General features: G+C 42.1%; 1 protein-coding gene across 1 annotated transcript in view; it reads left to right on the top strand.

Annotated features, from left to right (window-relative positions):
* The window catches only part of LOC104157526 (serine/threonine-protein kinase BRSK2), a gene marked incomplete at its 5' end in the record, with an annotated part of 69,710 nt that overhangs the window by 42,753 nt on the left and 14,214 nt on the right, over positions 1-12,743 (top strand). Inside the window, 3 exons of the mRNA XM_009694891.1 lie at positions 3,912-4,035; positions 5,964-6,144; positions 6,819-6,908. Of these exons, the coding sequence (XP_009693193.1) occupies positions 3,912-4,035; positions 5,964-6,144; positions 6,819-6,908 (395 nt within the window). The remainder of the gene's footprint in view (positions 1-3,911; positions 4,036-5,963; positions 6,145-6,818; positions 6,909-12,743) is intronic.

Genomic DNA, 12,743 nt, shown 5'->3' with positions numbered 1-12,743 from the left:
ATCACTCTTGGGGAGTGGAGAGGATAATCAATGGCTTATACTGGCACTAACTATGCACTACAAAGTCTTCGTCTTAGTACAGGAAAGTTTGCAGCCTCAGGATAACATTCAGAAGCCTCTGCTAAGATAATTCAGAGGAATCTTTGGCTGCGATAGTGAACGCAGTGTTAATTCTAGGCAGCAGCACTGGGACATGCAGAAGCTCTTTCATATTCACCAGACTCATTCCTAAAAGTCAGCGTACATTTCAACCACTTCACTGCACAAATGTGTGTCACTGCGTGACAGGTTTGGAAGTCCCTGCCAGAGAGTGCTGCTCCAAACGCTTCCTAATATATGCAACAGATGCCAAATTATTCCTTTTTATTTTCACAGCTTGTGTTTGTGCACCCAATGCCCATAGACTTACCCTACCAACCAAGGCAATTTGGCCTTTTGTTAAGATACTTGGGTGAAATATTCATGAGTTGTAGATGGAAATTTTGCGCCCAAAGTTTTGTAATTGGTGACAATGGCATTGCCTTAACAACTTTCCCCAGACCTGGCATTTATGTGGTATAAGATGGGCACTCTATATCTAATGCTGCAGAATGGAGAGGGATAAAGACTTCAGGAGAGAGAGAAGTAGGGAATAGTAAAGGTTAGTAAAAGAAATCCAGGAAGAAAAATGGAATAAATTGTGTTTTCAACACTTCAGAGCATTTACTAATGGAGAGGCGTGAGAGAATTTCATAAAATAAACACACCCTTATCACAGAAATATCTGATACTCTCATCTCAAATGTTTTTAAGGCCATTAAAGCAGAAGACCTTCAGAATTAAATTTCTCCTCTTCATGCATGCGTGTTGGCGGAAGTTTCTCTGTTAATTTATTGCCTTCTCTGCTTCCCACTTATTCTTTAAAAGCTGGTATAGAGAAGTAGTTCTTGTCATTTGAGGCAGTTTGGATGCAAGTCAAAGCCTAAGGCCCTTTTTTCTTTTTCTGTATAATTGCAAAATTAATGAGTTCAATTGGGCTGCACCCTGCAGTAAACATAATAAAAGTCATAAAAAATAATGAACTGGATTATATTTTAACGATAGATGTCTTGTTGCTCAGTGCCCACTTCCACATGTCTTATTTTTTCTCGTATTTTCTTCCTTCCTGTAAGAAATAAGATATCCTTATCAAAAACTGTATTGACCTCATGGGTTTAGCAATAAATACATGTCCTTGCTCTGGTACAGCAATGACTGCCATTCATTTAACAAACGTGATGATTAGGTAATACACTTTGACATGTCTGCATAATGCTATTCTTTCTTATACGAAAAAGTCCTAGAAAATGTGGTAGCGATGATATTTAAAGAGACATAGCTCCAGCGGCTTTAAACCTGGAAAGCCTCATTTGCTTGAGTAGAAATGCTGTTATTTATGCCAAGCAGGTAAATGCCTGGAGGTTACAGATCCCGGCGCTCAGGGACAGATAGGGAAGACAGTGAGGCTCTCCAGAAGGCGATGCAGTCAGGCACTCCAAAAGTAGGAAAAGGAAGAACATTGTAGCAGTGAGAAATTCAGTGTGAAGTAATAAAGCACCAGCCTCCATTTTCATGCTAATCTATTTGCTTTTTCATCAACTGGACACCTAATTAGATTCCCTAGAGTAATCTATATACCCAGCCTCCCACACATATCTCCTGTTTCACTCCCCCTTAGGAGGTTTGCCATGACAAGAGAAGATTGTTAATTTTAAGTACTTTTTTTACTGCTTACAGCCTGATCTTGTGAGTTGCTACAGCACCTCATTCAGGGTGCTGAGGATCCTTGATTCACACTAATTTTAACCCAAGTTAATAGTACTTAACACTCCCTTAAGAGGAGGGAAACCGTTATTGTGTCGTTTCACTCCAAAGCTGCCCCCTATTCTTCAGTGGGCCTGTTCCCCGGGTGTATGAGCACAGCTCGTTCTGCCAGTTTTGAGGAGAAAAGCCAATGCTTTTCTGCCATATCTTGATTCTGTTCATTCCAGAAACAGGAGAGGCCACTGGCGTCTATTCCATCTTATGTGACGCCGGCAAAATTATTTAGTGAATTCCAGTGATTTACAAGCTGGAGCGTAGCCCATGCTACCAGTGAATCTTCCAGAGTCCGTATTACTGGTGATAACCTTGCTGAAGAAAAGAGCCCAGCTGGACTCTGGAGACTCCAGACCAAGTTTCCAAGCTAAACGGGAGAAAACCTCCCTATGTTCTGGTGTCCTTTTAACCTGTGCTTGTTAAGGGACCTTTAAATGAAGGACCAAGAAAACTATTAATGAAAATACAAAAATCAAGAGCCGTATTTTAACATGGCAGACTTGCAATTAAATATGCAGGCCTAGCTTCTATGTGTGACATACACTGGGCCCCTGGAGTCCATAGAGCCAGCCCCGGTTCAGATTGTGATGCATACAAGCCTAAGACAACCAGCCGTTTTAGATGGATAACCAGGTGCTAATTTACTAATGAGCATAGACCCTTTACATGTGGGGAGCTATTGCTCCAGCTCTCCAGGGCCTTGCGGAGTTGTTATGGTGTGTGCGAGACGCATGAGCTAATTAGTATGTAATTTCCTTTCACACTCTAACCCTGGCTCCTTAACGACCCATTTAAATGAGAGGCCCTTTCTCTTTACTGCTCCCTATGCTAATCTCTGGCTCACTGGCTTAGTTACAGCTGCCTATGAATATTTTAGGGAGTGACAGTTTTCCAGCCCACTTTAATTGAGTGGGGGGCACTGGTTTACCAAATTGCAAGTGAATCTTTCTGTACTCTTATTTTTGGTCACCTGCAGTAAGTAGAAGCAAATTATTATTTGCACAGCTGAGTGGTCTTCCAGTTGTGGTCTTGCTACTGTGTGCATTAAATGGGCAGTGAGACAACAGTTGCGTGATTCATGGAGCCCTCTGGAATGGGGAATGAGTGCAAATTGCTGGACGCTGCTGAGGTCAAGCTTTGTTCTTTATCCCGAAGGTCTAGACTTCAAATTAGCTTCCTAGTTTACTCCTCTCTCTCCTAGTCTCTGCCCTTCTTCATTCTGCCTCAGTCTTTGCTACAGAAAGTGAATCTACTAATAACTCTCTCCAGCTATTTATTGCTTTGCTGGAAAGCTGGTGTGTAGTAATCTGTTTTGCAGATGGCTCTCCTTGTCTGGAGAGGTTGTCTTCTTCCATTGAGTGGTGAATGTCAGCCAAAACAAGTGACAGCTGATCTATTGCTTGCCATACTACAAACTGGACTTGTTATGGCATTATAAAGTATCTTCTGGAGGAAAAAACGTGCAGTGTCTTGGTGGCACGTCTTTTAATTTCTGATATTTTCATGCTAGATTCTTCCCTAGTAGAATATGGCTGATTTCAGTGGAATTTTCCCTCAGTTTGGGTTGATCCAGCAATTCTTTGGCTGTATCTCATGGCTGATAGCATCTTCTCTCCCCTCAAAACCACACCTGTCAGAGGTGTTACCTTCAGGTTCTGGTAATGTACCCCAATAACATTGATGTCCCTGCAATTTTCCTTTACCCTGTTTAGCTTAAAAGAGAATGTCAACAAAGTGCACTGAGATGGTGAAACAATAAGCAAAATAAAATATTTGCTGATACAATCAGTGTGAAAAAACAGCAATTTCATTTTATGATGAAACCATGATCTGATGCTGAAAGGAACTGCAAAGTTGGACTGCTGTCAGTGGAAAGCCTGAATTGTGTTTTGCATGGTGTTGATACCTTCTCTCTGGATGTTCTCTGACAGTTTTCCACTTACTATTAGTAATAGCATCACATCTGGAGTGTTATAAAAATGTCCTTGTATGGTTTTTTATATTTTTTCTAGCTAGAGTTATGTAAGAAATGGTGCTCAATATTCTAAACTATCTCTTTCTTTTCATCACGTCAGGCTTGCCAAAAAATCCTGGTTCGGTAACTTCATCAACTTGGAGAAAGAAGAACAGATTTTTGTGGTCATTAAGGACAAACCACTAAGCTCCATTAAGGCTGATATTGTCCACGCTTTCCTCTCGGTAAGTCACCCCAGCTGCCTCTTGGAGGCATTGCTCACTGGTCTGTTCCAGGATTTCTTGTGCCATATGTTACTGGGCAGGGTCTCTGCTCCTTCAAATGCATCCTCTGTGGATTTAATTTACATGGCCTGTTGAGTCAGGCCTCCACTGGACTCAGTCTGAATTTCTAACTGTAGAGAATACTCTCTAAGGTGAGAAAAGATTTCAGCCTTCTTGGCAGGGTCTCCAGGTTGCCAGTGCTTGGAATATCACTGCAGTTAGAGCACGCTGCTGGTGCAGTATCAAGACAGTGATTTGCTGCTTTGTCAAACTAACCTTACAGACACCGTCTGGGCATCGGATTGGGTCTTCCCCTGCTGGGTATGCCCTCCACCACTTTAGTCAGACAAAAATTCTGTCGCACATCTGCATTTGGTACTTTAAATCTCCTCTTCAATGCTGTGTGGCAGAAAGAAGGGTAATTTCCTCTGGTGACTGGAGTATCAGTTGCTGCAGATGTGGTTTATTTACAATCTAGGAAAGCAGAGGGAAATTGTCATTTTTTTCCTATAGAAAAGCCTTATTCTCACGATCTAGAAGTCCCAATGAAGAAAAAGTCAGCACAGTAAATTTAATTTGAGAGATTTTTCAATTCAAGGTAGTTGACAACATATTTAGACTATTTTTCAACAGAATTAAGAGGAGGAGACAATTTCTTATACCATTTATTGAATTGATACTGTTTTCCACAAAATACTGCACTCCTTTTTAGTCTCTATGATGCTGCAATGAATTTCTTCCAAAAAATCCAGCCATAATCCTTTTAACTGTACAGGCGTACAAGGAGTAAGTGCAGTATAGTAGCATGCAGCCATGTTACTATATCAGTTCCATGCATTTAGCTGTGCTTCTGGGTTTATATTGTGGTGTAGTGTGCACCACTGTCTATATTGGTGATCCTGTGCATACCCCACGTGTGGGTTGAGGTGCGATGTAGTGATTTGTGTGCAAACCCTATGAATTGTCTCTTACAGCCAACTTCAAACTTAAATGCAGTGTCACAGCCTGCTAAGTAAATCCTTACGGTCAGCTTCTCAAAGAACTCATCTTCATTTTTCCTCCTAAATTAGAGGCCAGATTTCCAAGTGATTTGAGTTGGGTTTTTTTAAATTTGGTCCTTTATGAAGCAAGAAATAGAATGTGAGTATGTTAAATTTTGGCAAGAACTGTGAATGCTAACTGCTTGAAAATTAGGCAGTTATGAAATTCTACCATGAATCTGAAGATACAGATATTGGATGATACCAGAGAGCTTCTCGGAGTTCTTTTACGTATTGATAAGAGTTGTGGTTTGGGTAAGTTATTTGCAGGCATACTTTCCCTGTGGATATCCCAGGCACTTGTCCAAGTGTCTCCTCCATGTCCTGATGTCTATTTGATATCATAGAATCACCAAACAATTGATGTTGGAAAGGACTTCAAGCGGTCTCATACTCAAACCAGGATCAGCTATGAGATCAGACCAGGCTACTCAGGTGGTTTTTTTATATCCAGTCTTATATCCCACTGACGTTGCTGCTTCTTCCCTTAATATCAGTTTTCACCCAGCAAAAGGCATTTCTCAAAATTGGTAGATGAGTAGGAAAAGAAAGACTGAGCGTATGAAGTTGTGCAACATGTAAATTTACAAGTATGATGAGTATTCCACCAATATTCAACCTTTAAATTTAGGTCAGCCCTGTAAGGAGCAGTGCATTCTTCTGTGGTGCCAAGCAACCTAGGCTCTTACTGATTTCACAAGAACACTCTGTACATTACAAATTCAAGTTCAGAAACAAATCCAGCAAATCTTATCCACTCTGGAAATGTGTATTGTTCTAAATCGAATTTTGCAATCTTGCTCCCTTTGTGCCGTGGTTCTACTCTCTCCTTCTACCGACCTGTTTCAGATTCCAAGCCTCAGTCACAGTGTCATCTCACAGACAAGTTTCCGTGCAGAATATAAGTCCACAGGAGGTCCTGCTGTCTTCCAGAAGCCAGTGAAGTTTCAGGTGGACATAACATACACAGAAGGGGGAGAGGCACAGAAGGAGAACGGGATCTATTCTGTCACTTTCACACTCTTATCAGGTAACCATGGCAAAGCTGTAAAATGGGTATAAGCTGGAGTTGTCCTTGCTGATATAGAGGCCTGCAAAGAGAGCTCTGCCAGGGGAAAGAATATAACAGTCTTGACCTCAGGGGAAAATTCAGACAGGGGCAAGGAAGACATCAAGAGCAAAAATAGTGTTGGTAGTGATGGAAATGCTGGGAGGGAAAGAGATTCCCAAAGAGGTGAAGTTGCCACCACCATGATTAGTGCTAAAATGGCTGCTCTGTGCATCAGATTTCAAGTATCTCCCTGTACCGTCTCCTTATTTCACTCAAAGGTCTCAGTGTCTTAGCTGGGCACTGTGAGGCCATTGGTTTCTTCCTTCTGACAGAAACAGGGAATCACCCTTTTCTTCTAGGTGGCCACATGCCCCTCGCAGGGGTTCAAACAAACAAACCCCCCACCTTTTCTGTCTTTACAAAATAAGCCCAGAAGCCATCGTTACTCCTGTTAAGTCCAGCACACCACAGTCCCTATTAATGCAGGTTCCTCAAAGCCATGCCTTTGGCTGAAGGACAAATACACTGTCAGTACGCTCTTGGGGACAAGACTGAAGGGAAGATGCTTGTGATCATTCCCCTCCAGCCTCGATTGTATGAGGATTCGGCTCCCGCTCCTCTCACAGCCATTTGTGCCTCTTCTCTCCTCACAGGTCCAAGCCGTCGTTTTAAGAGGGTAGTAGAAACCATTCAGGCACAGTTGTTAAGCACACATGACCAGCCTTCAGTGCAGCAGTTATCAGGTAAGTAGTTTCTACTGTTGAGCACCTTGCTTCAGCAGGGACAGGAAGGTGAAGTGCCTCTCAGTACCAGGAGGCTGAGGGAGGCCATCCCTCTGATTATGGCAAGAAACGAACTCCATTCAGACAGAGCAGTAACTCCCCGCACCCACCCTACTCCTCCCTCGCTCATTCCCACTCCAGTGCTCCCAGCGCATTCCCCAGTTGAACAGCTTCTGCCCTTCCGCCCAAAGAGCCATTTGCCCACTTCTCCATCAAAAGCTGCATCATCAATAGATCTTCCAGATTTTCTCTGGCTCCAAAATCTCCCAGAATAGGGACATGCTCTAGAAGTTACCTGATTTTCAAACCCTTCAGGCATGCTTTAGAAACCTCCAACTTCAGAGGGTCCCAGAACAAAGTTGAGAGCTACTTTTAACTTAGCCATTAACAGCGGCATTTTCAGATGGTTGGAAGGTGGCTAATAGTTTCCAGTAGCATGATCAAATTCTCAGCCCAATACTGTAGCAGCACAAAACATATACTAAGGTTCTGCAGAAGCTATATTTTAGCAATTTTTAAAGTAAATTTCAATTCCTCATGGTGGTAAAGAAAGCCTTAGGTGTGTGACCCTGTGCAGTGACACCAATCTGAATCCGCAGGCAGCCTGAATCGATAATACAGAAACTGGCCTCATCCTGCCAGTATGTAGCAAATGTTCACACTGAACATTAGTGGTGACACACACACACAAAAAATATCGGTGTTAACTCTTCTATCCTTTAAAAGGACAGAACAAAAAAGGACAGAACAAAGCCCTTCCTCGGGAAATGTTGGGGCCAAGTGGGAGTGAGGGAAATTAGATGGAAAAGCATCCTTTAAGTCTAGTTCATATTACCCCTGTTGCGTGAACAATGTTCAAGCATTCCTTGTTTCTTAAGGAAAGAAGTGTACCCTTACTTTCTGGTGAGGAAAAAACTGTTAAAAAGTAAATAACATGGTGATCTCTCTTAATTTCTTCACCCTAGTATGTGTTAGCTACTGAGGCTCTCTAGAAAGACTTAGACCCTTGCATGTGAAGCAGGATTTCTCCCTAAGAAGTCATATTACAGCAGGGATAAAAATCATTCATCTGACTAAGGCTCAGGGAGATGTTTAGGGCAAACCGTGCTGTGTGAAATGTACCTGACTTACAGTTTTGCTCTGGTTCTGGAATGGAGAAATCATTATTACAGACACAGAATCTCTTTCTACTACCTAAAGCTACATGAAAGCATGTCATTCTAGCAGGGAAAACCCAGCGTGATCTTTAACATGAGAGTGGAATGGATAACTCCATGTGGAGCAAAACCAAAATGAATGGTCTCTTGAAACCTAAAAATGAGAACTCTTTCAGTCAGGGAGTTATCCAGGCAAGATAGCTCATGAGAGACAGGGTGCCAGACTATCCTGTATCATATTACCTGACCTGATCAGGAATATGCAAGTCTCTTGAAAAAGAGAGAAATAATTCAACCTGAAAAAAATTAGGTTGGAGCATCATACAAGGAAAAGAGAAAAGGAAGGGGGGAAAAAAGGATTGTTACCAGGAAGAGACAACCTGTGCATCAAAGTAGGGAGGCCCTGTGGTTCACATCCCCAGCCAGTGAGAGAGTAAGGGGAAATAAAGCAATAAAGGGAGAGCAGGAGTTCACATTCAGCACCTTGCTTAGCTGGGTGGCAGTGGTTGGGAAGATGTGTGCAAGAGCTTCCTAGAAATTGCCAGGGAATTACTCAGCATTTCTCATTAGAAACAAGGCAAAGTCTTCTCTGTTTCTCTTCTTCTCCCATATTCCCAGCCCTGCACACCTCACAGGAACTGTGGTGGTCAGACTCCTATTCAGGTTCATGGTTTGAGGATACTCTGTAGGCAGTTCACTGCTGCAGCAGAACGAGCTCACAGTTCACTTTGACTCTCCTCCTCCATGGCTCTGAGGATACCACTGGCTCTGACCAGCAATACTGGCCCAGCACTGGAGATTTTCCTAGCTCATTGTGCACAGACATATCCTCTGTGCGGTTGTCTTCCCTACCTTTTAGTTCAGATGCCATTACAGGTGGGAAGATGAAAACCATCTGTGAAAGGTGCATGCATGTAAAGTGAGACCTGCAGAAGGGGAAGATTCAATGAACACAATATAAAGCAGAACAGCAAGGCCTAGTAAGCATACGGCACTGACAGTCATTCTCTCTCCTGCCCCTCTTTGATCTGTTATGCACCGTGCCAGCCCACTAAGCTGGCTTGCCTGGGTTTCAGAACGCACTTTCCTCTTCCTCATTTCCTCCAGCTCACAACAGTGTTTGTAGATGTCGTGTTGCCCATGCATCTGTGTGTGTGTGTGTATGTGAGCCTGATACGTACCTGATTTAGGCAGATGTGTTTCTGTGTCACACTTGAGCACCTTATAATCTCCCTTCCCCCTGGATATCCCTCCATTCACTTCCATTTTTCCTTCCTAAGACTGGCTGTGCATATTTCTTCTGGCATACTCTGAAGCAGGAAAATACCTTCCCTCCCTTACCTGAGTAAGTGTGTAAAGAAATGAAATCTATCTCAAAAGCTAATGTAAAACTTCTAAAATCTACTGTCCAGTTGGCCAAATTTAGTGCAACATATCAGCCTTCTACCTTCATGTTTCAGGACATTAAATCCCCTGTAGTATAACTGCTGAGACAATACCAGGTCTACAGTCTCATGTCTGGCGTAGAACAAGTAGATAGAGATTGATTGTTTATTTTTTCTTCCCAACGAAAGAGCTAGAGGCCATCATATGAAAGTAGCGGAAGGCGTACCAAAAACATATTGGAAGGCATGCCTTCATGTAATGTAAGACCTGTGGAACTCCTCGCTGAAGCAAGTTGTGAATGCGAGGAGCTTGCAGATGCTCATCTTCCCCTGAATCCCTCTTGCTCACAGGGAGGCTGAACAACTCCCTGGAAGAGAAATCTTCATGAGGATTGCTAAACAGAGAAACTGCAGGAGGCTCAGGAAGTCTCTGACCTGAAAGTGGTGAGAGAATGAGGTAGTGTTAGGAGGAAGTGTTCTGTATGCTTGGCTTCCTCTTAGACTCCTGCATGTCTGTGTGTGGCCGCTGATGGAGACGGAGCACTGGATGGTTTTGGCCTTTGATCTGAACCAGAATAGCTTCCATGTATTCTTGTTACACAAAATCCATTAAGCCCAGGGAGGCCGGGAAAGGACAGTCCCTTTTGGATCAAGAGTGACTATCGTTGTCCATGAGAGCAGCTGGCCTTGGCTCTCGTCCATGGATGGCTCCATCCAGGAGCCTTATACTCAGAATCTCTACTTAGGTAAATCCCTGGGCAGGACTGCCCTTTGGTGGGATAAAAGGATCTCTCTCCATGGAGGAGAATATCTCAGATTTGTGCCTTTGTTTCAGCCCAATACTCTTTCCATTAAATCATAATCTGTTTTCCTCCAATGTCTTTGCACAGAAGAGTAATAGAAACAGCTGGTGAATAGGGACATGCAAAAGCCATCTGTGATCATTCACAGGGTATCAATTTTTATTTCCCTAATACTTTCTTGCCTCTTTGGGCTTTGGTTTTAAGTGTGGGGTGCTGCATATTCTTATTTTTTCCCATTTTCCCATGTTCTGGGCAATCAGCAATACTGAAATAGCCTTTATAACTTCTTTGTAATAGGTTTTCTGTTTCTCTATTATATTTATTGGCTTCATGTCAGATTTTAACCATTGGCATCTCAAAGTTCAGAGCATCTCGGCGTTACTGCTGGAAATTACTTTCATCAGCATAAACAAGTGTTTAGAGACCATATCCAGCTTCAAAATAGGGCAGTGCAAATTCTTGCTTATTGTGTGTATCTTCTCTTTATGCACCCAAGCTCTCTTATTGTGACGGCGTACATCTCAAAAATCAAAACATGTTCACTCAAAAACCTTTGCTAGAGTATTGATCTGTGAATTCTGGGTGTTCATCTTTATGGCTCACAAGAGCTGTTGCTTGGCTAATTTGCTACAAAAAATTAGTAAGAAACTTACGGTTTCCAAATGTGCAAAGGATTTTATCATCAAGACAGAAAAGGGACTCAGGTGCAAATGAAGTATTTTGCAAGGTAAACTTCCAGCTGCAGACTCAAAAAGGGCTATGCAAATGCCAATTTGGAATTGGACCGCAAGTCAGTTTTATCCGGGGCTCATCCAGGTCCCAGGTTTATCTTGTTTCCTGCATTCTTGTGCAATCCTTTATGTCTTACCACTCTTGTAGTGCCTGGGGCAATCCCTTCATCTTGCTTTCATGGTTCCCACCTACAAAAGGTGCCGTGTAATGCCTGGTTGGATTGGCAGAGCACTGTATTTTTTGCTAAACAGCTTTAGTATTATTACTAAACGGACTTCATTAAAATTAACTGAGTAGTCCTGAAATAAAGCATATAGAAAAAAGTCCAAGCTCTCCAGAGTTTTGATAGGAGAACAGTGAATTTCAAATAAGCACCCAACCACTGGGGAATTCCAATCTAAATGATAACTGCCTTGGACCAGAGGAACTGGTGACTCCCTTGACATCATCTCCCTTAATGGAAATAGTCAATGGGGACTATGAGCATCTGGCAGGAGACGCTCAGTGCTTTCTGGGATCTAGCCCTGGATTTGGAGATCTCAGAGGAGCAGCTGTTTGGGTGAGATTTCCTGGGCTGGGACAAGACTCAGTCTCAGAGATATCAGAAGCATCACAAACCAGGCAGCTTGATTGTGAAATGTATGTAGGATAGAAACACAGAAATTAAAGAAAAAAGAAAATCAGGAAAGAAGATTTAGCAGAACACTAGCATTTTTTAATGTATTTAGAGCTTGTTTGGCCTTTTGAAGGAAGGTCTTATTTTAACCAAAGCACTTGTCATCCATTAATGAACTGAACTGCGTGTCATTTATGAGTGAGTCTTGGTCAAATCGAAAGGATGAGTGACTGCCAACAATCTCTATGAAATAAGGAGTTGCCTTATCATCAGAAGGACTGAGATCTGACACTGCCACTATGCTTTAATTAAAAAATTAAACAGCACACATTAAAAATGCAGTTACATGACCTATCAACGCTTCTCAGACAGCTAAAGCCCTTTGGACCCTGGCTTTATTCACCTCACATAACACCTGGATCCCACAGTCACTGCGTTACGGATTATTATCCACGAGCAGAAGCTGACTGCCAAGAATCTAAGGCTTTCTAATTAGAATGAAAATTCTACTTTAAAAAGATGAAATATTTTATCATACAGGGTATTTACTAAAGCAGATGTTACAATATGATGGAAATGAAAGAAGTATTAAAGTAATCATTATAGCAGAGAAGCCGAAGGCATATTAACTCTGTTAGTCTTTCAAGCGATGCGGCATGAGCTACTGTTTCTGGTGTGCTCATGTTTGCTACGCCTTAGGAATGGGGCAAAAACAACCTGATCATGTCTTGTAAAGACATTAAAAATAAAAATAAATCCCTGTGCCGTTCCTGGGACTAGCCATGGCAATATAGAGAATGCAAATTATAGTTGTGCATAGAAGTTTTAAGAAAGGCAAATTAGAAGTTTTATTAGTGGTCCTTTGATATTTTTCCATGATCTTGTATTTCAAAAAAGGGTTTGTGTTTTTCCCTATCCACCAAAACCAATTCTATAACCTGCAAATTTTGTTTTTAGGAACAAAATTGGGTACAGAGCCCTAGATGTTACGTTGTCAAAAAGCCTATGTTACAGTCCTTTTTTCCTGTTGTAGATCTGTCAGTTTGTATTCCTATCACACAATTAATGTATGTAGACCTGTTACACAATTAGCTTTAAATGAA

The sequence above is a fragment of the Cariama cristata genome, unplaced genomic scaffold, assembly GCF_000690535.1.
Source record: "Cariama cristata isolate BGI_N322 unplaced genomic scaffold, ASM69053v1 scaffold34770, whole genome shotgun sequence".
Lineage (NCBI taxonomy): Eukaryota > Metazoa > Chordata > Aves > Cariamiformes > Cariamidae > Cariama > Cariama cristata.
Note: the sequence above shows the minus strand (reverse complement) of the source record. Positions and strands in the feature narration are given on the sequence as shown.